At 38.0% G+C, this 26056-nt stretch overlaps 1 protein-coding gene across 1 annotated transcript in view; it reads right to left on the minus strand.

Moving 5' to 3' along the window:
* Positions 1 to 866: 866 nt before the first annotated feature.
* CDC20B (cell division cycle 20B) overlaps positions 867 to 26056 on the minus strand; it is a 70059-nt gene continuing 44869 nt past the window's right edge. The window contains exons 5-12 of the mRNA XM_037799436.1: positions 24725 to 24818; positions 19579 to 19695; positions 14802 to 14998; positions 13601 to 13695; positions 8203 to 8428; positions 7253 to 7378; positions 6634 to 6751; positions 867 to 1355 (exon numbers count right to left, since the gene is read on the minus strand). Coding sequence (XP_037655364.1) covers positions 1255 to 1355; positions 6634 to 6751; positions 7253 to 7378; positions 8203 to 8428; positions 13601 to 13695; positions 14802 to 14998; positions 19579 to 19695; positions 24725 to 24818 — 1074 coding nt within the window. The 3' untranslated portion in view covers positions 867 to 1254. The remainder of the gene's footprint in view (positions 1356 to 6633; positions 6752 to 7252; positions 7379 to 8202; positions 8429 to 13600; positions 13696 to 14801; positions 14999 to 19578; positions 19696 to 24724; positions 24819 to 26056) is intronic.

The raw sequence follows: 26056 nt of genomic DNA on the forward strand, positions 1-26056 counted from the left end.
CATCAAGCTATACACTTAAGACATGAATTACTCTATGAAAAATTTTAATTACAATTTTTTAAAAATCATTGTAACAAAGGCTCTGTTTTTTGCGTTATCTGGAAGTTCACTCTTTTCTTTATTAAAATCATAACTCACGCTTCCCATCAAAACCAACAGCAGGTAAAAGATGTATTACTGTATTTTTTTAAATGGGAGCACCTCATTCACACAACAGTATTAAGAGAAGTGGTCTTTGGTCATGGCATAATGTCATGACACTGTTAAGACAGAAATACCCAAAAATAAAGGTGGGGGACACTGGAAATGGTTTGATCACTTTATATATTCCCTGCTAAACGTGTTATTCCAGTTTATCCCTGGCTAATTAAGAAGATCAAATTTAAGCTTAAAGAAAAAGAGTGTGCATTGCATCACATTTGCAGCTCTTAGTGGCCTAAAAGTTGTAAGGCAAGAATTACTGGCACTACCAAGCAGATTTTCAGAGTTAAAAAAAAGAAAAAGCGAAAAGAAAATAAAAGAGCACATTGACAAATTAACACTGATTGGCAGGAGAGTCCTAACCTCCCATGTATATACCATTCTATTTTTTCAATTAACTAGGATTTTGTTTTATGAGTTCGTTTGTTTTGGGAGCAGGGCAAGGAAGTAGGTATGCACTGACATATATACGAATGTATGTATTTATGACAAAGCAAATGAATAAATATTTGTTATCTAACGTGCAAAACATTTTAAGGGCCACCAAAAAGTAAAATATATGCTTCTTCAACTACATGAGATTACAATTTAATTGTACAGGGAACATTAATGAGCATGCTAAAACTAAAATAACCAAAGACTCACAGAGTAATAAAATATTTATAAAGCAATTACAATAGTATATTAATATCAAATAGATTATACAGACCAATGCCAAGAATTCAAAACCAGGATAACATTTCAAAACTCTTCCTGGAGAGGTGAAGACTTGCACAGATTGCAAGAAAAGGGGGGAGAGGAATAGAAATTTCAGAATGGAAGAAAAGCTCCAACGAAGGTACCAGACAGGAAATCACCAAAAACTACTGCAGGAGATGAGTGAGAGAGAAGATCAAAGACTGAATCTCTGGGAAAATGGGATGGGAGTTAAGAGCAAATAAAATAACCTGAGAAAGAAGGTCTGGAAAACAGGCATTCACATCGGGAAAAGTGCTTCCCCTGACGTTACCCTCACATAGAAATGAAGAACGTGAAGCTTCCAGGGCCGGCTGACTAGCAGCATTTCCATACAGAGGCAGTCCCGTCAGCTGCAGCAGAAAAAACCCGGGTCTGGTCTGGGCTCAAAGCCAGGTGCAGAACTCTCCCTCTGTGGCCTGTGAGAAGGAAAGACACAGTTCACACTCCCCATTACAAGGGCTGGTGCAGAGGACCAGAAAGCACCCCAAGGTGGGGCCACAAACCCCATCCCAGGATAAAGGGCTTCTGCATACTTGCCCCCTTCAGACCTGGCTCAGAATAGCAGTCTAAAGTGGCTGAGATTTTGCTTCAGTATTTCCCCCTTCAGTGCCCTTCCCCCTTGGGTTAGTTTCCTGTGGCTGCTGCAGCAAATTACCACGAACTGGGAACCTTTAAAACAACAGAAAGATCCTCTCACAGTTCTGGGGCCGGAAGTCCGAAATCAAGATGTCTGCGAGGCCGCGCTCTCTCTGGAAACTCTAGGGGACGCCAAGCGTCTTATAGCTCCTGGCGGCTATGGGCGTTCCTTGACTTCCGGCCTCGGGTCCACATCCCTCCAGTGGCTGCCTGCATGGTCACATCTCCTCCTTCTCTGTGTGTCCTTATAAAGACGTGTCACTGGGTTTAGGGACCACCCAGATAATCTAGGATGATCTCATCTCGAGATACTTAACTTTACCTCTACAAAGACCCTTTTTCCAAAGAAGTCACAGTCACAGTTTCTAGGAATTGACAGAGATATCTTTTGGAGATCCACTTTTCTGCCTACCCTCATTCCTCATACCATTATTAGTTCTATTTTCTCTAATCCACCAACACTCAGGAATTGTCATTACTATACTCCTGCCACCCACCCCATACCTCTTAATTGCCCTTCCACAAAAGTTAATTGACCAGTCTCATCCCCTGGGGACTCAGGTTCCAAAGAACTAATCAAATAAACAGGTGCACCTTATGGGAAAAGACCCCAAAGTTCTCCCATAAAGCATACATAAGTCCTACTTATGGATTTCTAGAGACAATACTCCTCCTTCAGTTATGTAATCCATCATTTCCCAAAGAACATTCTTTGTGAGGTTAATAGGTATTAAAAATGAAAAGATTGTTTGATGTTCACATTAATTTGGGATACTGCAGGTTAAGAAAAGTCATTAGGTTTGCTTTTCAGGACTTCTTTGTTTCAGGACTTCTACATGCATTATAAATGTTTAGGAGAAGAAGATATAATATGCAGCACTTCTCAATAAGTATAATAGGTCATAAATTTGCTTTCATTCTTTATTATAATGTATTAAGGGAAAGATTACAAGGAAAGAAGCAGAAAATGTGGGGAAGGAATAAAAGAGAAAAAATATATAAATAACCCAAATCTTTCCCAAAACAGGCCTTGAAAAATATCTAGACTTAAAAATTGGATAGCTAGGTGGTAACGCAAAATGGTATAGCCACTTTGAAAGACAGTGTGCCCTATGCCAGCTAAGTCCCAAAACCCAGAGGCAATAGTCTCTTCAAGAACATCAACTAGATATGTCCCCTTTGCTCAAAAAGTTGACACCCCTTTTCAACATGAAAAGTGGTCACTGCCTAGACATCCCTGAAGATCAGGAAAGTGATTAAACTAGAGGAAGGGTTAGCAACAGACAAGATAGAATTTAACAAAGGATTATGAATACTGAATCTTTATATAATTTTCTTTTCCTTAGTTGCTAGGATATTAGAATAGTTAGAAGGAAAAAATTGAAATGGTGGAACTATAACCCATAGCATGCTTTGAAATTTATTATATAGCTACTTGTTAAAATGTAACTTGAAAGACCTTTTTGTATATATGTTAGATTTCACAATAAGGAAATGACTGAAACTATGGTACTATAACTCATAATAACCTTGGAAATTTCCTATATATCTACTAGTTAAATCATACTTTGAACAATATTACCTTTTTGTATATATGTTATATTTCATAATAAGGAAATAACTAAAACTGTGGAATTGTAACGTATAATCTTCTTTGAAATTTGCTCTCTACCTACTTGTCAAATTGCACTCGGAATTTATCACTTTTATGTATGCGTGTTATATTCTACAATAAAAAATGATAAATTTTTAAAAAGACAGTTTGGTAGCTTCTTAGAAAGTTAAGCATAGTCTCACCATACAATCCAACAATCACAGTTCTAGGTATTTACCCAAATGAGTTGAAAATATACGTCCTACAAAAAAACTGCACATGAACATTTATAGCAGTTTTATTCATAATTGCCAAAAAAAGTGGAAGCAACCAAGATATCCTTCAACGAACTGTGGTACATCCATGCAATGAAGTGTTTTCAGCAATACAAAGAAATGAACTATCAAACTATGAAATGACATGGAGGAACTTAAAATGCATAATGCTAAGTAAAAGCAGCCAGTCTGCAAAGGCTACATCTATGTACTGTGTAGTGACATTCTAGAAAAGGTGAACTATAGAGACAGTAAAAAGATCAGTGGTTCCAGTGGTTCTAGTGGAGAAGAGTGGGGAGAGATGAACAGGGGGAGCACAGGGGATTTTTAGGACAGTAAAACTAATCTGTATGATATCGTAACGGTGAATACAGAACATTATGCATTTGTTCAAAAGCCATAGAACTGTACAACACAAAGGGTGAACATTAATGTAAACTACAGACTTTAGGTAATAATAATGTGACAACTGTACTAACACAAGATGTTAACAATAGGGAAACGGGGAAGGGCCAGGTGGTGGCTATGGGAATTCTCTGTACTTTTTGTCCATTTTTTCTGTAAACTTAAAACTGCTCTAAAAAAAATAAAGTCTATTAATTTTTAAAAAACTGGTTGGCTACCACTGGAACATGTTACAAAAATGCTGTTTGGATTGAAAGCAACAGCATCCTTAACATTCTTCTCTCACATCATTGACAATCCTAGCTTATTAGATAGTGTGCAATGCCATCTTTACCTCAAATGTCCTCTTTTAGGGTTCACATCCTCAAGTTCTGAGAATACTATCATTGAAAACATTGAAAGTTTTGATTTCTCTAGGCAGCTATAATCATAAATGAGACCACATACTGATATATGCCCAATGGATTCATGAAACTAAGTCGAAGGTCAGACCTGGCTTGCAGGCTAGAGAGTTGCGAACTCCTGGTTTAAAGCTTAGAAATTACAACTCTTTGGGGCAGAGAAGGGACAATTAAAAGTTATCTTCCTTCTAGAGTCAGGTGGGTAAGGCCCCCTTAACTGAAAATTTCCCCCCAAAGGATTATGACTGTGGTTTACAGGGTAAGGCAGAGGAAATGTGTGACCATCATCTAGAGTAGCTTCTTTCCAAACTTGTTGACCACAACCCACAGTAAGAGCTACATTTTACGGGGCCGTGGCCCCAAACATAGGTACGTACATGTGCTGTATAACTAGAATAAATGTTTCACAAAGTAATACCTACCCTCATTACATTGTTTCATTCTGATATTTTCCATTTATGCTATTCTATTTCATTTTTTTTAACGCTGATCTCAACCCATTACAGTCATGACCCAATAGGTCACAACCCCCAGTTGGAAAAACGCTGATCTAGATCTCAAACACCAGGGTCCTTTGCACACAATGGAAAGAAATACTGATTCACAATGCAAACACATGGAAATCAAATACATACAGAATCCTATGTATTAGGGCAGTGTTCCCTGAAGTGAGTTCATGGAGTAATACCTCAAAAAGCTCCCATAAAAAAAGGTTTCCCAAATGTATTTGGGAAACACTGAGCATTATAACCTCCTCTTGGAGATTCATAGGACATTATTATATCAAAGACTTTTAGATGTCCTTAGGAAAAAAATAACTATTCTTATTTAACCCAGCACTTCCAAACTTATCCAACCACATGATATGTTTTTGTATAAAATCTGTCCTGCTGAACACTTTGGGGAAATGCTACATATAGAAAAAAAAAAAAAAAATCTCGTGGGTTAGAGACAAAAAATAATGTCTAACAGCCCAAAAAGTAACTGTATCTCCAACTATAAACCTTGCAAGAGAAGTCAAAGTGATTGAATGTATTTTGGAGTTCTGTCTGGTACCAATGAAAAAAAACTCACAAGGAATTAAAACTAAAGCAAGCATCGCTTGTTAAGACTTGAGAAACAAGGAAATAAACCTGATAAATGCATTCCTTATGGCTTCCCAGCATCAGGAAATTAAGTCAATTATCTACCACATGTCCTCACACTGAGTATTGCCAAAGGTTCTCCCTAACTTTCTGTAACTGTGTAGCTGCTGAAAGTATAGTTTTGTCAAGAACCAGTTTTAAGACTTGATTGAAAACATTTCTTTAATCTGGAAAGGTCAAGGCAATTGCATGTCTTTTGATTAAAATAAATATGCAAAAGATCATCTCATACTCCTCCTATACTTGGGCCTGGATCCACAAAGGTTCTGTCAAGAGTTGCCTGTGTTTTTATTTACTGAACCATGCAGTGTCACAGCTGAAGGACATAAAGGTTATTCTGAGGCTGACCAGAGGACCAGCTAGGCTGTCTGGTAGAGGCAGGAAGTCTCTCTGATAAGAGTGTTTTATTTGTCACACACCTACTTGCCAAATAACACTCTCAGAATCCCCAAAGATAGTCATGGTATTATCACTACCTACCACTTTTTTTTTGTCTGTCTCCTCCCACAAAAGTAAATTAAGGTCAAGGACATGGTCTGGGTTGTTCACCCATGTAGCCCCAGTACCTCAAACAGTGCCTGGTACATAGTAAATGCTTAATAGGCAGATGATAAATAAATGAGAAAAGGCTGAGTGGAGAGAGGAAGAAGGCAGGATACATGATCAGAGCTCTACAAGAGATCAACCACCACTTCTGTCTTCCTGTTTCCCAGAGCTGGATTAAAGGAAATATCTGCTTTACTTTCTATCCCCTTTAAATTCCAGAATGCACCCCAGGGGATTCAACACGCTTGAGGACAAGGCCTGGGCCTTGTTCACCAACATGGGGCCTTACTCTCAAGAAGTACCCAATAAAAATTTGTAGAACTAAGTTGAAAAAGAACAGGAGTCTGCCTTGAAAGGGCAGATGCTCACCGGAGGTCACGATCTTTCATGGCCTCCCCACACACAACAATGTCCCTCCCTTACAAGTTTCCTTATCTCCCACCCATTCCAGCACTCCTCTTTTTTCCCCCCTCAAAATAACACAAGATAAACTGTGATGCTAACTCTGGAGTTCAAAACTGTCCAAGATCACTACTCCATCACCCATACACATATTCAAGGAAGAGACAACTTGACAATTTTAAATGATGAAATATGTACTTCAAAGGGCCAAAGGGAAAAATATCTTATCTGGGCTTTTCCTGCCAATGAAAGATCACCCATTTATTAATTTTACTCTCCCTTTCACTTACCAAAATATCCACCTGAGCTGACCAGAGTGGGATAAGTCCATACAGTCACATCATTCTTGGGCGTGCCTTGGCCAGTCACAATATCTTTTGTCTTAGGTAGCCAGATTAGGGAACAAATCTGCAATAATGGCCAAAAAAATACAGTATTATGGCAATTTCCGATTCATTATGAATGTACTGTAAAATGGTTCTAGGAAGAATGCTCTTTCTTCCACCATCCTCCAGGCCACAGCTGGGGATAGGGTGTTATAGGAATTACATTAAGGAATATTTATCCCAAGGCAACAAAGCACCATGTACATTAATGGGTTTAGGTGCAATGAACCTATGAATGAATTTAAGTGGACTATGACCATTGGCCAGGAATAACCAGGCTGCTCTTAAGCTTCACAGTCAAAGCAATACTGAGAAAGAAAAGAGAAAAAAAGAAAATACAACTTCAATTAACTTTGGGCTCACAGATCAAGAGGTTTTATAAAAAGAAACTCTTGAGATCTGAAATTCCCTATGGACTCATAGGCAAGGGGAAGTGTATTTGGGTCCTATGCTATACCACAAAATACTTTCACAAGATGCTAGAAGAATTAGAATAAAGGTGAACTCCAGAGGAGACGCTTACCTGTGAGTTTGTGCATGGGGTCTGGATGCTCTCCCCAGTGTTTATATCCAAGATGTGTAAGTGTCCATCTTCCATTCCTCCTCCAACAGCCAGGACTCCAGATTGCCAGGGACACCAATCCATGGCCTGTAAATTTTCAAATAATAACACGGCAGGTCACCCCTGGAGAAAGTAAACTCATGAATGTGATGCAGTTGGGTAAGCAGAAGTCCCAGATGTCTGCCCCCACTGCAGAACCAGAACTTCCAATCCAAGGTCAGGAACAACTGCATCCTCCAGAGATTATTTCTTGGGGAATTAGATGTCATTTCCAAAGGGGGTGGCACCAAATAGGGCTCTGCCTCAAATTATGAAAACAATTGAGTATATTTTTAACATAGAAAAATCCAGCCATGGTTATCAACTCAGAGATGAAAATCTGACTAAAGCCAGAGTCCTCCCTGGGAATTTGCTCCCTGAGTTATCTGGAAAGATGGCCTCTTACCCACCTCCCACCTGCGAGAATGTGAATCTGAGGCTGCCAAGAGTCATCTTGCCCACAAAATGATGTCTGAATGGAGAATGAAGCTAAACAGAGACAAGCAGAGCCAAGAGATGCCGAAAAAGACAGGGGTCTGGTGACACTCTTCAAGGTCGCAGCCCAGGCAATATTGAAAGAGCTCTGTGTACCCCCAGGACTCTCCAGTTACATGAGATGATAAATTTTTTTGTTGTTGTTGTTTAAGATAAAGCTTGACTGTGGTCTCAGTCACTTGAAACCAAAAATTCCTGATACCTAAGAAATATAAATAGGTTTGTCATACAGGAGAGTAATGGCAAAATCTAAAACAAATTCTGTGGGGGGAGGGGAGGATCTCAAAATGTTGGTTAATGGTTTTGTTTTTAGATATGATGGTCACCGAGTGGTCTCTCCATAAAAGGAAATTTAGAAGGGCTGTTGTAATTCTTACCTTGGCAGCTGTAGGTTGGGGTATGACTTTTAGTGGTTGACCCTGGGCATTTGCTCCTGGGTCATGAGGCCATATAGTCAACAGCCCATCACTACAGCCACTGGAAAGCAGCTGGCCCTCTGGTGACCACTTCAGAGCACACACTGCTCGCTGGTGGTGAAGGGTTCCAATACGATGCTGGGCCACACGAACATCATGATGATAAACACGCCCCAGTCTCGATCCGCTGCACAGTAAAGCGGCACAGTTACTTGACGGAACATTGTAGCCAAAATATTACTACCTAAGCATTTGAGGGCATGGGGGAAAGCTTAACTTCATTGCAAAACTAATGAAAACCTCCTTACGACAGATTCAAATCACAGGTGGAAATTCCTTGGACTAAAAATAATGGAGTATTCTGCCTAGATGATTCTTTTCACAAGTTAAATAGATTTGACCAACAGAGTTTCAAATCTGAGATCAAGAAGACATCCTTTGATAAATACCTCTAATGGCTTTAATATGATGTAGGCAGAATCATATTAAAGATAAATTTAGAAGACTACCAGATTTTTACAGTTGTAGTCAGTATACTGGATCTAGAAAAAAAAAATACTTTTCTGGAATTCAGACTATTTCATATTCTTAATGAAATGGATTCAATAAATATTTATAGTAAAATGTTAGAAATGTATGCTTTCCTTTTTCTAACAGATTTATTCCTATCAATCCATAGATTCACTATTGGTTTTACTAATGCTACAAGTGAAAAGAATATAAAAGTATCTGAATGTCACAGCAAACTGCAACACGATTCAAAATCAGTGGATGATGTCTACCCCCTTCTCAGTGATTTGGATCCAAACAGTGGTAAGAATCACAGCACCTTTCTGCACTAATTTATTTTTTTCCAAGGAGCAAGAAAATAACTTCCTACAATTTTGATATTTCTGAAATTTCTCAAATATGGTTTTAAAGCTACTCAGGCACAACATGAAAACATTCTGATTAACAATCTGGGCTGGAGAGCCAGACCACCTGGGTTCAAACCCTGACTCTTCCCCTTACTAACCTTTTGACTTTGGGATAGTGTCTCAGTTTACTCATCTGGAAGAAAAATGGTGATAAGAAACTACCTTATAAGGTTATTATCAGATTAAAATGCATGTAAAGAGTATAGCACAGTGCCTGGCACAGAAAAGTCAAAAAAAATTAGCTATTATCATTATAAGAAAGGACTTGTTCTTATTCCTCGTGGATAACGAAACTAAATTTTAGCAATCCAGATTGGCTAAGGAACTCACATAAAGAACTGACTCACCTGCAACTTCTCCAGGTGAATATTTAGGCCTTTAAAGGGCTTTATACTTAAGTGGTTTTTGGTTTAGCCTATATTTACAATTGTATTAACATCTGAAACTTAACAGCTGAGCTACTTAAATAAATTGTAAAATGTTTTGGAACTTATCTAACTTAAATCTATCATTAAAAATACTGTATAGATGGAAGAAGATGGCAGCGTAGAGAGCGAGTGGAAGCTAGTTTGTCCCCCTGGATCAACTAACAAACAACCACGAACAACTAGTAAATAATCTGGAATAACTGCGGGGGGACAAACGTGATTGTCCATTCATCATACACCAACCTGAATTGGGAGGAATGCCCAAAATCGCAGCATAAAATCTGTAAGTAAGAACTGCAGATCCAAGCCGGGAGCCCCTGGCCCCCACAGCCTGAACTGCAAAGCCTCGTGGTGCTAGAACGCAGCACTCTCCCAGCAAGTGAATATAGCTCAGCAGAGCTCCAACTGGGGTTTTAATTAAGAAACGAGGACTGCTCAATACAAGATACACATCCCCAACAAGCAGACAGAGGCTTTTGGTGATAACTGACCTTGCAGAGCTGGATGGTGGCCGCGGACTGGCCCTGAAGGGGGCTTTCTGTCCCTTTTATGGCTCAGTGGAGAAAGCCTCAGCCATTTGCAGTTCCCTGTGCTCTGACACAGACAAGGGTAGAAATAGCACAGGCAGAAAGTCTATTCAAATGCTAATGACCTCTCCCTAGGGGGGTCATCTTCCCTAAGAGGAAAGAGGTGGGGCCCAGCTCTACTACCCGCCTTCCAATCAGAACTGGACCCCAGAGCCTGGGGGAAAACAGCCATGGTCCACACCTCCTTACACCAGTCTGGTGTAAGGCTACAGGCTAACAGTGCCACTTGCTGGGAGGAAAAACACAGTGACTTGAGGCCTCACAGGGTGCACTAATCTTATAAGACACCCTCAGGGAAACCAGATGCCTAGATAAAAGAAAACTACAACCTACACTAAGAAAAACAAAGTTATGTCCCAGTCAAAGGAACAAACTTACATTTCAACTGAGATGCAGGAATTTAAATGACTAATACTAAATCAATGCAAAAAGTTTAGGGAAGATATGGCAAAAGAGATGAAGCATATAATGAAAACACTGGGCATATATAAGGTAGAAATTGAAAGTTCGAAAAACCAACTGGCAGAATCTATGGAAATGAAAGGCACAACACAAGAGATGAAGGACACAATGGAAACATACAACAGCAGATCCAAAGAGGCAGAAGAAAACACTCAGGAACTAGAGAACAAGGCACCTGAAAGCCTGCACACAAAAGAACAGATAGAGAAAAGAATGGAAAAATATGAGCAACATCTCTGGGAACTTAAGGACAAAATGAAATGCAGGAATGTACATGTCATTGGTGTCCCAGAAGGAAAAGAGAAGGGAAAAGGGGCAGAAGCAATAATAGAGGAAATAATCAATGAAAATTTCCCATCTCTTATGAAAGACATAAAATTACAGATCCAAGAATTACAGCGTACCCCAAACAGAATAGATCTGAATAGACCTACACCAAGACACTTAATAATCAGATTATCAAATGTCAAAGATAAAGAGAGAATCCCAAAGCAGCAAGAGAAAAGCAATCTATCACATACAAAGGAAACTTGATAAGACTATGTGCGGATTTCTCAATATTAACCATGGAGGCAAGAAGGAAGTGGGGTGATATATTTAAGATACTGAAAGAAAAATCACCAACCAAGAATCCTATATCCGGCAAAACTGTCCTTCAAATATGAGGGAGAGCTTAAAATAGTCTCTGACAAACAGACAGAGAATATTTTGTGAACAAGATAACTGTTCTACAGGAAACACTAAAGGAAGCACTGCAGACAGAAAGGAAAAGACAGGAGTGAGAGGTTTGGAAAACTGGGAGATTGTAGCACAGCAATGTAAGTACACTGAACAAAGATGACTGTGAGCATGGTTTAAAGAGGATGGTTAAGACCATGTGGAACACCAGAAAGAAAGACAAAAGATAAAGACTGGGACTGTATAACTCAGTGAAACCTAGGGTGCTCAACGATTATAATAAAAGGTACAAATATGTTTTTACATGATGTAGAACAAATGTATGTCAACATTGCAATGTGTTAAAACTAGGGTGGGAGTGGGGGAAAACACAATCAATGCAGACTAGAGACTATAATTAACAGAAACATTGTATTATGCTTCCTTTAATATAACAAAGGCAATATACAAAAGCTAAATGCATATGTGGGGGGGGGTCATAGAAGAAGGGTATGGGACTTCTGGAATTGGTAATGTTGTCTGACTCTTTATTCTGCTTTAATTTAATGCTATCTTTCCTTTTGTTGTTTTCTAGCTGTCAGGTTTTTTCTCTCTCTCTCTTTCTTTTTTCTTTTTCTGTTGTTCCTCTACCTTCTTTGACTCTTCCCCCTTCTTTGTGGAAGAAATGGAGATGTCCTTATATAGACAGTTGCAATGGTGCTGAATACATAAATACGTGACTATACAGGGAACCAATGATTGTTTACTTAGGACAGAATGTATGGTGTATGAATAAAACCATCTTAGAAGAAATGGGTTGATGAAGAAAACTTGAGGGCACTATATTGAGTGAAATAAGACACACAAGGACAAATATTGCAGGGTCTTACTGATAGGAACTAATTATAATATGTAAACTCATAGACATGAAATATAAGTTACCAAGATATAGAATGAGGCTAAAGAATGGGGAGCTGTTGCTTATTATAAGCAGAATGTTCAACTAGGGTGAACTTAAACGTCTGGAAATGGACAGAGGCGATGGTAGCATGTTGTGAGAATAACTAACAGTGCTGAATGGTGTGTGAAGGTGGTAGAAAGGGTAAGCTAGGAGTCACGTATGTCACCAGAAGGAAAGCTGGAGGTTGAAATATGAGAATATATAAAACAGTGAATCTTGTGGTGGACAATGTCCATGATTAACTGTACAAATATTAGAAATCTCTCTCATGGAACTAGAACAAATGCATGACACTATAACTAGGAGTTAATAATAGAGGGGCACATAGGAAAATATATATGTATCTATTGCAAACTATATACTACAGTTAGTAGTATTTTAACATTATTCCATTAACAGTAACAAGTGTACTATACCAAAACTATGAATCAATAATGGAGGGGTTGGTTAGGGGTATGGGAGGATTGGAGTTTCCTTTTTTTGTCTTTATTTCTTTTCTGGAGTAATGGAAATGTTCTAAAAATTGAAAAAAAAATTAATTGTGGAAAAAAAATACTATATAAAATGAATGGCTATTATTAAAAGCAATACATATTTAGTCCAGTGTGTAGGATCATAGGGACAAGTCACTTAACTTTTCTGGGACTTTGTTTCTTCTCTGAAAAGAAGCGAACAGAATCTGTGGTTTTCAAAGTGCAGTCCCCAACCAGCAGGATCAGCAGCTCTTGGGAATTAGAAATGCAAATGCTTGAGGCCCACCCCAGACCTGCAGAATCAGAAATTCCAGCAGGGGTTGGGGAGAGAGCAGCAATTTGCATTTTAACGCACAGAATCCTCCAGGTGAATCTGATGCTCACTCAAGTTTGGGCATCACTAAACTGGATAATCTACAAGGTTCCTTCCCGCTCCAAGCTCTGTAATACTGTCCATTGGAAACGTGCTCTGAAAAGCTTAATATATTCCAAAGTATAATATTGATAGCAATATATCTACTTAATTTCAGCAAAATATCCCTCAGGACAGTATTACTTGTAGAGAGAAATCTTGTTTTAAGGGGGTTTCACATTTTATCCAAATAGTTCGACTCCCCAGCCTCACATTCCATTACTAGCACATGCTGAAGGTATGTGCAACCCTCCATGGTACGTGCAGCCGGCTGCTGGAACACTTACATCACCAGAAAATCTGAATACCTGAGAGGGTAAGAGCATAGCTGATACTCTGATACTAAGTCTAGTGTCCTGTTTTAATTTTTGTTGGATTTTGGTTTTAATTTTTTTTCTGTTCACTCAGCCTGATAATCAATTGGGATACAAACATAACTGGCTCCAATAAGATGCTTCTTACCTGCTGAGGATATAGTTATTCCAGCTCAGAGCCCCAACCACTGACAAATGACCAAGCATATTTCTCAACTGCTTCTTAGTTGCCACATCCCATAACTGAAAAAATGAACAAGCAGCGTTACATAGCATTGGCATTTTCACAGGCCACTGTTTTCTCAAAGGCCTGATAGCCAGTTAATGTTCATATAGCCAGTCTTGAACTAAAGGAAAAATTCAGCCTCTTTAACCCTCACCAGCAGTTCTCAACACTAGCTGTACATTAGAATCACCCAGGAATGTCTAAAAAATTATGATGCTGGACCACCGGCTTTAATTGGAGGGGGTGGAGCCCAGGGAAATGGTGTTTATTTTAAAGCTCACCAGGTGATTCCAATGTGCACGAAGTGTTGAGAATCATTATTATGCCTCTAGCACCTTCTAAAATGTGGGAATTCCAAAGTTGGAAATCCACATACAGTTAACAACAAACATATATGACTTGGGTACCTAGATGCTCCCTCGAGTCAGGAATTCCATTTACTCCTACGAGACTCCTTTCATGCCCAGTAGAGATAATATTCTGACCCGCATGAGGAATGGCAACTTTTGTTTAAAAAGAAATCATGACACAGCCTTCGCGGCATCCAAATCACTGCTGAGATGCAAAGGCAGCGAGAGTCATCTGCAGCCCTTGAAAATCATCTAATACGTGGGCTGTATTGTTTACATTATTGTTAGCAAACAATAATGATGATACTGAGACCTCAGAAATTAGATAAATTTATGGAAACTTAGTAAACACGCATCTCAAAGAGGCTATTAGAGAAAATTAAAATCACGCGTTCTATATAGCTCCACTCCTGATCATGACTTGAGGCAAGAAATGAGAACAGAAGGTTACCTTCCTCTCTCCAGAGTTTCAAAGTTGGAAGTTCTATAAGCCCACAATAGTTTGAAAGAAAAGATGAAAATAAAGAGAACAAAATAAAATTACAAATGTGACAGAAATAAAAAATAAAGATGGGGGAGGGGAACTAAACAGAGTATTCTTGAGTTCTTATTAAATGCCATTCAGAAAAGAACCAGAATATTATATCCTCTCACTCCCCATAGCTTCAAGTGCCACACCTAATCTAATTTCTCTCTTTTATATTAAAATGTTATTAAACAACAATTTTAGTCATTAAAATAGAGCATATTATGAGAAAAAAACTGTCTAGTACTTGCACTTCTCCCTCACTGGTGCCAACTGCCAAGCAGTTTCCCTCTTTTATCCAGGACACAGAAGATACGTAGTTACAAGTCAGACTCAAGTCTATGTTGTCAATCCAATTGTGTTTTTCCCCATTCCAGAAGTATACAGAAGATCCAAGGGCTATAGCAATGAGATTTTGAAAATTCCAGTCTAGGATATTCAGATCTATAAGAAAAGCCAAAAAAAAGTTCAAATAAATACTTTATTTATAGGTAGGGGTGAAAGGATAATACCTTTCCCACAGTCAGTTAGAAACTGGAATTATGGATCCAAGCAGATCTTTAGAAGTTTAAACGAAAACTGGAATAGAATCTGGTGTCAATACTCCCAGTCTCATAAGCAATAATGCTTACCATTTATACTCAGAGGCATTTAGAGAACTTGGCAACTTCATCTACCATTTATTAATATATATGGACTTCACCTAACAGACCACTAAAAATTAAAATCATATAATTCTAATGGTACATTCTTAGGCGTAGGATACATTTGAGAGGTGTCACCATCATTTATGACCCAAAACACTACCTAAAATATCTCTGGAAAAGGTGATCACTGAATCATTTATGATACCTGGAATTTCTCAGCAGTATTCTCTACCTTATACCATAAGAACTCTTTGACTACTAAGAGAAACTGTATTTGTATGGCCACTTATTAAAATGTACCCTTATCTTATTTCTTCTATGATAGATACTCCTATCCTGATTGACACATCTCAGGACAAACTATGAAGCATATCAGTTCCACTACAGTGTTGTAAGCACTGTACAACCCAATAATACACTCTGTTATACAATATAAACAACAAATATTGGAGGAGTCTGGAAAGAAAACAAAGCAGGGCAGGTATATTGAGGAAAGTATTCAAAATTTGGAGACGCAACATGCCCAGGGGTGAGTTTCCCACTTTTTTTTTTTTCTCACAAGGCTTTTCCCTGAGGGTGGGCCCCAGTCACAGAGTATCTGCTGCAGGTAAAACTCTGATGGAAAACCCACCATTGCTTTGGTCAAAGGAACCAAGGAAAACAGCCGGAGGTGACTAAAGTGTGAGAGGAAAGACTAGTAGGGGAAAGAGCCAGAGAAAGGGATCCTCTAATTTTGTGTGAATGAATACACACAAGTCTCAGCCTAACCCCTGAATCACAGGAATGAAGGGAAGACTCAAAATCAGCTTAGTAAAGTCCTTGAGACTGAACTGAGATTTGAGATAGCCATATAAGTCTTGGCTTAAACTCTGATCCACCCATATGAGGGACAGACCCAAATCAGCACAGTCGAGGCTTAAGGAAATTATCTGATATTTGAAACTCCACCCAGAACTTAAGGTATAAATCTTAAACAGTCAACAAAACAATCAACATTCTCCAGAGTATTATAACAGAACCCAGAATCTATATAATATAACATTTATAGTATCTGGGATCAAAAATCAATTAAATAAAAAATCATTAAACATACGTAAAGAACCACAAAAATGTGACCCATTCTCAAGGGAAAACATAAACAATAAAGGAAAATCCCAAGATGACCTGGGTATTGGAATTATGAGACAAAGATGTTAAAGCAGCTATTATCTTCTCTGTGAGATAAAGAAACACACACTTGAAATGAATAAAAAGATAGGAAATCTCAGTGGAGAAATAGAAAAATAGAAACTATTTTATATATAAAGAAAATAGAAACTATAAAACAAAATTGTAAATTAGAGATAGAAGCTATAAAATAATGAAATGAAATTTTTTAACTGAAAAATACAGTAGCTGAAAAATTCATTGATGGACTCAATAACAATGAAAATTGACAAAGGAAAATGACAGAGTAAAACAAAGTAAACTTCAATATAGATCAACAGAAATTACCCAATGTGAAGAACCTAGAGAACAAATATTGAAAAACATGAACAGAGCCTTGGGGACTTGTGGGATGATATCCAAAGACATAAGCGTAGTTGGAGTCAGGGCTTAGAAACAGGGGAAGAAGTTTTCAAATGACCATGGAGTTATCACTAGAAACCATGGAAATCAAAAATCAGTGGAATGGCATCAACATCTTTTAGGCACTGAAAGGAAAAATCTGGCAATCCAGAATTCTATATTCAGCAAAAAATAAATAAATAAATAAACAAACAAACAAATACAAATCATAAAATGGAAGATGAAAAATCTAAGAGAAATCTGACAAAAGAGTTGATCTGCAAGAAATGCTAAAAGGAAGCTCTCAAGACTGCAGGGAAATTATATGAGAGGAAAATTTGGATCTTCAGAAATGAAGGGGAAAAAGCATCAGAATTGGTAAGTATTTGGGTAAATATAAAAGGCCATTTTGACCTCATAAGTTATTTAAAATAGGAATACGTTTGGCTATTTTATAACAATGGTGGCTGTCTTAGTTTCCCAGCTGCTAAAACAAATACCATAAAATGGGTTGGCTTAAATAATGGGAATTTATTGGCTCTCGGTTTTGAAACTAGGAGAAGTCCAAAATTCAGGCATAGCAACATGATGTTTCCTCCCTGAAGACTGTTGTGCTCTGTTGCTGTCTACCAGTGATCCTTGGTCTTTGGCTGTTTCCTCCAGGTTCCATTGACTTATAGCTTCATCCCCTCCACATGGCTTTCTCCCTGTGGCCTCCTCTATAAATCCTCCAGGATTAATAGGATTAAGACCTATCCCAATTCAGTTATCCACACCTTAACTAAAAATGGGTTTACAGTCACAGGAATGGATTAAGATTAAGAACATGTTTTTCTGAGGTACATAACTCAATCTGCCACAATTGGGTTTTCAATGTATGTGGATGTAAAACATATGACAACCATAACCCAAAAAACAGTTGAGGGTTGGAAAAGACCTATGTGATGGCAAGATTTCTGTATTTTGTGTGAAATACTCAAAGTAGACTGCAAATGTTTAGGTTACATTGCAATCCACATAGGAACAATTAAAAACACAATATAAAGAGATATTTCCAAAAAGCCAATAGATCAATTAAAATAGAATAGAGGTGGAAAAGAAAAGATGTCCAAGGAATGAGACTTGGGGCATTCCAACACTTAAAGTAAAGGAAGATGGAGGATGAGGAGAAACTAGCAAAAAAAGACCAAGAAAAAGTGAATAGAAAAGCAGGAGGCAAACCTAGAGAACGGGACATCAAGGTGGAGGGAGTGATCCACTGTCTCAAATGTAGTTCACAGGGTTAAGTAAATGAGCTCTAAGCAGTGATTGTTAAATTTAACAATAAGAAGTTCTTTGGCAAGCTTTAGAACAGTTTCAATGGAATGATGAGATTGAAACCAGACTGGGATGGATTCAATGGGAGAAGAGAAATAAATTGTGAATCTAGACATCTTTTGACAACTTTGCTGTCAAGGAGAGGAAAGAAATGGAGATTTGATTAGAAGGGGAAGTGGAAAAAAATAAGGGTATTTTTAACATTTTTTGAAAATGTATCCTCCTTAGTTGGTCATCATCACAAATTCTCTAACAGAAGGAACAGTTGGAAAGGTAGGAGAACTGTCCCCTTTAGTGATTTTGCTTCTCCTTGTTCATTCCTCTCTGTGGATATTCCACAGAGCCCAGGCATCTTCCCTCTGCTCCTTTCTCCCTCACCTAGAAAGCTTATACTGCCTCCTGGCTTCAACTGTGATCATCCAAGCTGCATGCTGCTCTGTCCTCTTTTTCAACTACCAGTCTCATCTCTGATGGTCTGCCAGAAACTCTTCTATGCCTCAATGTCTCCTCAGGTAATATTCCAAGAACAGTCTTCCTTTCTCAAACCACCTCCTACTGCCAACCTGTCTTCCCAGTGGTGCCACCATTCTCCTGCTTCAAAAACGTGACATTATCTTGAATTCATCCTTCCTGCCATGTATTTTTCCTCATGGTGGGAAAACAGACCCTTACACTTTGGTAGCTCTCTTCTACTAAGTGCATTCTGCATACTCTGCCATGACTTTTCCTCTAATGTTTCTCTAGTGAGCAACTCCCACAACAAATTTGAAATTCTTATGTGGCTTTTGAATTTCTCCATAATCCTCATCCACCTATTTACTAGTCCCCAAGGTATCCTTTTCATTGACACTAATTCTCATTAATTGCCAGCATCTTGTCTTTGCTCATGCTTTTAATAACACTGGAAATGTTCTCTCTTCTCCCCCAACCCCTCCATGTCCTACCCATCTTACAAGGCCCAGCCTGAGTCTGAATGTCTCCAGGGTCTTTCTGGACAACTCAAAGCTCACTGAGCTCCTTATAGTCCCTACATTTACACCCAAAATTCATGATTTACATGTCTGTGGCTGTTCCACATGGGTAGTCTTGTTCCCCCAACTAGGTGGAAAACTGCACCAGCAGATATTTCTTTTGTGTGCCCAGAGCTCCTTAATGCAATACTAGGTACATTAGCAGATCTAATGTGGTTGTTTGACTGATGATGCTTACCTATGCTTACACATAAGAATAGACCACCATTAGTACAGTGCATTCTAACACAGTAAAGCAAAAATGTATATTTTTCACACCCCACCAACACCAACACCATCTGTTTATGAACATGTAAATTGCTCAAGGAAAACCCAATTATATTTATCATATTTGAATATTAACACCATTTGGATATGAGGCATAGAAGACCATCTGGTTGTTGTAGAATCAGCTTTCAAGTTTATGGGCACATTTCATCATTTCCACAGGGCACATGTCATCCTTTCTACTTTTCAATTCATGATCTAAACAATAACTTACAATAGTCATTTCGAAGGCCAGAAAGATGAATCTTCACCTCTGGGTGGTATATGGAATAGTTGATACCACTGAACCTTTTCAGATGGAAGGATTCATCTCTGATTCCATCTCTGCAGCCTACAAGAAGCAAACTAAAAACAGTACTATGTGTCTCTGGATTCCTGGAAACACAGTGTTTTATTCTTGCAGGTATAAAGAAACAATAGATTGAAAAAGAAGGTTATCATCCTGATAAAACTAAATTATGAAGAACACGGAGGAAAGGGAAAAGGAGGACTTCTGTATTATTTAAACAAGAATATTGAAAAATTATTCAATGGCATTTTCTATTTTAAAAAACACATGAATGGCAGATCTAAAAGTAGATGACAAATCTTGTAGAAAGCACACACAGGTACTATGTCATGCTTTGAATATTTATTGTCATTGTATGATTTCAAAACCCAAGTGATTTTTGCATGCCCATATGTCTATCACACCAACACTTACCTTAGAGACCTAAGCCTTACTCTGAGTCCTTGTCAATAAATTGTTGATTCGTAGACTTTGGCTCTTTTTCACACTGTCTGTGTATGAGAACACATCGAGTTCCTACTTTGGCTAGTTTTAACCATGACTACCTCAGGTCAGGATTATACCTTGTGCTCAGTTATAAGTTCTCATCAAAAGACCCACTAAATCCAAACCGCAGGCCACTTTCTTTTCATCTCTCCAACCACTCCCCACATGATTAAACTGATAATGACGTGAACAACAGGAACCGAGCCCAGCCAGGTGGCTTGTGGTCTCTGATCAGAGAGCTTCTGGTAAAAGCAAAAGAGCTTCACAGGACTGTGTCAAGAAGTCGGTTTGTTACACATCAATTTCTGCCTCAGTGTTACCTATGAAAACCTGCAGTTGTGGGCAGAACTGCCCAGATGCTAGAAATACTGACATACTAATAATAAAGGATCACAAAGTAAAAAAACAAACAAAACCAACAATGAAGCAGCCACCATTCCCAGCAGCTTTTAACTCTTTTTCAAATGATAATTTCATTGAATTGTTTCAATAGAATCATTCAAATAGTTGGGACTTCCAAAGAAGAAAGATGGTTGACAATTTCAGCATTATTTCCCTTCCATAGATGTAGATTTTTCATACTTTCTTCCTTTTGTTTGCCATTTACCAAGTTGGTGCTAGTTGCTATAAATAGGGGGGATAAGATAGCCTCAATGAAGCAATCAGAATATTCCAGCCAGAAATCCTCCAGTGAAAATAGTCTAAGATATCAGAGTAACATAGGTAACTTTTTTCTATCTTGACGGGCTATAGAATTTTTATTCTAAGTTAAATATTTAGCAATTACACAAACACAAATTTGTTACTGGTTAGGCCAAAAGAAAGCAGAAGAACTGAAAGAATACAAGCTCCCCAAATATTTTATTTTTCTTTAAAGAAAATACCATTCTAAGGAAAGGAATAAGGAAGGAAATACTAAGATTCCCTCTTTCATCCCAACTGTACATTCCCATGCCCCTAAAAGAATATTCAAAAGGCCTAAAACTTTCATGGCCATCTTCTTGCATGTAACTCTATTTTTGTTCCCATTTTACTACTGGAAAACAGAGGCACAGAGAGTAAATGTGCATAAAGTTCTAGAAGGCAAAAGTCTGTATCCATGTATTATTTGTACAATTTTTTAAAAGAAAATTTCTAAAATTATTTTAAAATGGAAAAATAGGAAGGGACATAAAAACAGAGGTATAATTTGGCACTCTTTCTCCGTGTTTACATTACATCTGAGGCTTTCCCAAGCACCCCATGGACTCACCACAGAGGAAAATGTCACTGGCAAGTTGTCTTGACATTTGTGAAATAAGCCACTGTTCTCTCAACAAATTTCTCACGCAGATTTCAAGCTGCTCATCAATTAATTATTTTTCAACCATGATAACAATCTCATGAAAGACACAGACTTCCAAGACGGAAAGGGAAAGTAGGAAGGAGAACACGTAGAGCTCAGTGTAAAATTGACTTTGGGAGCACTAAATGCAGCATGGAAGCAGAACCTTCTAGAAACTGCCACAAGCAATTATCTTCCCACTACACGACTGCAGATTTGCCCCATTGCACTCCCAATAGGAACACTTCAGAGTCACAGGAGCTGCCTTCTTTGAGAGTTTAGTGTTTTAGTAGATATGTATAAGACACAAAGAAATTCTTTATTTATATACACAGCACCCGGTGAGATTTGTCTCAGTGATCCACTAGCTGACGATCAGTTACTTGGTTTATATAAGATCCATTTCATACTTTAAATCCCTTTGAAACAGTCAGTAACAGAGCACTATGTAGAATATTCTGGTGGTCTCACATTTAGTCTCCCTGCCTCCAACATCCTCCCCTTGAAATCTTCCATCAATGCTGTCACTAGTGATCTCTCTAAAGTAGATGAAACAACTTGGCAAGTCATGTTGGAGGAATAGCCTCCTAATAGCCTCCTATTTCCAATATCACTAGAGTGACAGCAAATGAATTTTTTGGTAGGCATGAAAACATAAGAACAAAGAGTATGGCTGTGGATAAAATGGTAGGGAAGAGATTACGACAGTTTTCTGGAAAGTGGATGAAGGATTGAGAACGGACCTAGAAGAGCATAAGAAACTACCCCTCAAGTCCCTACAGAGGGCAATAGTGAAGAGAAGCAAACTGAAATGTTATGCAGAAACCCCACAGGGTGTCAGGGCTTGGAGGCACAGAGGTTGTGAGTAAGGTTGATTGACTGAAAGACTATCAAGTTCACACACACACACACACATACACACACACAGTACAACCACAAAAATGTGCACACACATATATGCACATTCCAGAAGAGAGTAGAGGTTTATTCCCTGGATAAATAAAAAAATGACAATCTCTTAACTCAAGAGGACCCCACACTATGGAAAAAGACGATTAGGGAGGTAAAAACAGAAACTAAGAGAAAATCTTTATACTAAATTTAGTGGTCCATGGCCCTTTTCCCCTAGCACTATTTTCAGAACACCACACATTTCAGGAAACCAAAACAAATATAGGGAAAAAGAAAAAGCAAAGCAAAGAGAGACAATGCAGGGAGTATAGGAATTCTTCTTAAAACCTAAAAAATATCATCGAGAAATAAGAGAAGATATTAAAACCATGAGGTAGGAACAGGATGCTTAAAAAAAGAGTACAAGATATTGCTCTTAAAAAATTAAAACTAGGATAACCAAAATTAAAAATCTAACAGCATAGACCCGGCATCGTGGGATGGAGAACATCTTCTTGACCAAAAGGGGGATGTGAATGGAAATGAAATACACTTCAGTGGCAGAGAGATTCCAAAAGGACCCAAGAGGTCACTCTGGTGGGCACTCTTATGCATAATATAGACAACCCTTTGTAGGTTCTAATGAATTGGGGTAGCTGGTGGTAGATACCTGAAAGTATCAAACTACAACCCAAAACCCATGAATCTTGAAGACAATTGTATAAAAATGTAGCTTATGAGGGGTGACAATGGGATTGGGAAAGCCATAAGGACCACACTCCCGTTTGTCTAGTCTGTGGATGGATGAGTAGAAAAATAGGGGAAACAAACAAACAAACAAACAAACAGACAAAGGTACCCAGTGTTCTTTTTTACTTTAATTGCTCTTTTTCACTCTAATTATTATTCTTGTTATTTTTGTGTGTGTGGTAATGAAGGTGTCAGGGATTGATTCTGGTGATGAATGTACAACTATGTAATGGTCCTGTGAACAATCGAATGTACGATTTGTTTTGTATGACTGCGTGGTATGTGAATATATCTCAATAAAATGAATATTAAAAAAAAATCTAACAGCAAGGCTGGTAGACAGAGTTGAGGTGGTCACTCATTAGGTAGATAAAAAGAACAATAAACTGAAAAGTAGAGCAGAGAAGATAAGAAAATTAGAGACTCAATCTAGAAGGTCCAACACAATAGTTTTAGAAAGACAGAAAAAAAGAAAGGTGAAGAAATTACCAAAGAATAATTCAGGGCTTTCCACAAACTAAAGGACATGAGTTTCCAAGATTGAAATGGTCTACCCAGTGGGATTTCATTCACCATGAGTGAGGAAAAAGACCCCCAATCTTTATCATCATGTGATTTCAGGTCACTGATGATAAGAGATTTTTCTAAGGGCATCTGAAGAGAAAAAATAGGTGCCGTTCAAAGTATAGGGAGTCAAAATAGCATTTCTCAACCTCCAAGTGAATGCTAGAAAATAATAAAGTGATACTTTCAAATGCTGAGTGAAACTAGAATTTATAACCAGCCAAACTCTGAATCAAGTGTACATGTAGAATAAGGAGATTTTCAGACCAGTAAACCCAGAAAGAGAACAGCATAGCTTTCAAGAGATAGTGGATCTAACATAGGAGAAGAGACGTCCTGGGATCATAAACTGTGCAATTGGGCAAGAGAATGAACAGCATGTTCAGAAGGCTCTTGGAGGGAGGTCAACAAGGAAAACCTGGAACTGACATGGGTGAGTACATGGAAAATGTTATTGATAGTTGTGTAACAAAATATTGGGGCTTTTAGGAAAAACAGTAATAGTTTCACAGATAGCCATGCAAATGAAAAATAAAGCAAGTTTTAATTCCAGGAAAAACAACGAGTTATACTAGAAAAGAGGCATAATTACATAGTTATAGTGCAATACTTAGCTTGGCAGTGAATAAAAGTTGTATGGTAATATAATGTAAATATTGACTACATATTGTTTTTAAAGTGTTACATAACCATAACAAGAGACTGAAGGACATTAACGAGGCAGGAGGAAAACTAAGTTCTTAACTACTACGCTAAAAAGTCACATGACAAAGTATAAAATTGCAAGAAATAGCAGTTTACAAATATTATTTAGAAAATAGATGTAAATACCAGGGAAAATAACTGGAGAGCTAAACATAGTTGCCCCTAGAAAACAGGACTTGGGATGGGGATAGTTATGACAGAGAACTATGAGAATTATCTAAATTTTACAATTATGTTGATTTTGTCTGATATATATATAAATTAATATATTTTAAGATAAGGAAGAAATGAAGCAGTCAGGGAGAAAGAAAGGTAGGAGAGAAGAACAAACAGAAAATCTGTGCCAGATACCTTTCCAAATGCATTGGGATTGCTCACAGAGCTGCATTTTTCCATGAGCCAAATGAGTGTCCTTCTGGATTAAAAATAGTTGGTTTAGGCATTTCTGCAAACAAACAAATACACATAAAGAGGAATAAAAAATATATGTAATATATTAGAAAAATATATGCATATCTCAGATGTGATGCATGATTTAGAGTTACAAGTGATAATTCACTTGGAAATTCAAAGATGCCACATCATCAAAACCAACAGCACAATAATTGGTATTATTTATTAACTAACCACTATTAACCAACAGAGTGCTGAGTATTTTCATATATTATTTCTAATCTCCCCAACAGTTCCCTAGAGGTATTACTCAGCTAGAATAAAACTCTTTTTTTTATTCTAGCCTAAAGATCCTTTTGGACTGGAAACCAACCATAAGCTGCTGATACCACCAAATCCTGCAAGAATTGGAAATTACATAATAATTCTAGTATTCGCAGAAATTGAAAGACCTTCCCCAAACATTAAGATTGAACATTATTAAGACCACTTGTTACAAGAAAGACTTTTTTTAAGGAGTGCCTCTCAGTCCTCGGGCCAAAGATGTTTTCTCAGTCTCTTCTGGAGATTTTCTCTGGCCTCAATTTTTCTCATCTGTAATATGTGGGGATTAATCTAATTATCCTAGAAGTCCTTTTCAGGAAACTCCCTTACCCATTAGAAATGGGACACCACATCACAGAAATCTTAAGTAACTTTCCTAAGTCCAATGCCTATAAAAATCCAATTGCTATCTCTTTGGACTAGCATATAAAGGGCACTTCTGACCCTCTTACATCCAACCTAGATCAAAAAACAAACAGGAAGATTAGTGGAAAGAAAAGTATTTGTTGGAATTTTCTAAAAACATAATAGAGAATGGTTAAAAGCAGAGAAAATTTTTGTCTCCTTCACAACAATATATTTATTCTTATGTGTCTGTTCCAGTTTGCTAAAGCTGCCAAAATGCAGTACACCAGAAATGGACTGGCTTTCAACAATGGAGATTTATTAGGCTGCAAATTTACAGTTCTAAGGCCATGAAAATGTCCAAATTAAGGCATCAAGAGGTAGCTACATTCTCTGAGGAAAAGCCAATGGCATCCAGGATTCATCTGTCAGCTGGGAAGGCACATGGTGACATCTGCTGGTCCCTTTCTCCTGGGTTCTGGTTTTCAAAATGGCTTTCTCAAAATGTCTCTGGGCTTCTGTTTCTCTTAGCTTCTCTCTCTCAGCCCCTGTGTGTCCTTGCTTGTTTCTCCCAGGTGTTTCTCTCTAATCCTCAAGGAGTCCTCTCTTAGCTTCTCCAGG

The sequence above is a fragment of the Choloepus didactylus genome, chromosome 11 (assembly GCF_015220235.1).
Source record: "Choloepus didactylus isolate mChoDid1 chromosome 11, mChoDid1.pri, whole genome shotgun sequence".
NCBI classification, from domain to species: Eukaryota; Metazoa; Chordata; class Mammalia; order Pilosa; family Megalonychidae; genus Choloepus; species Choloepus didactylus.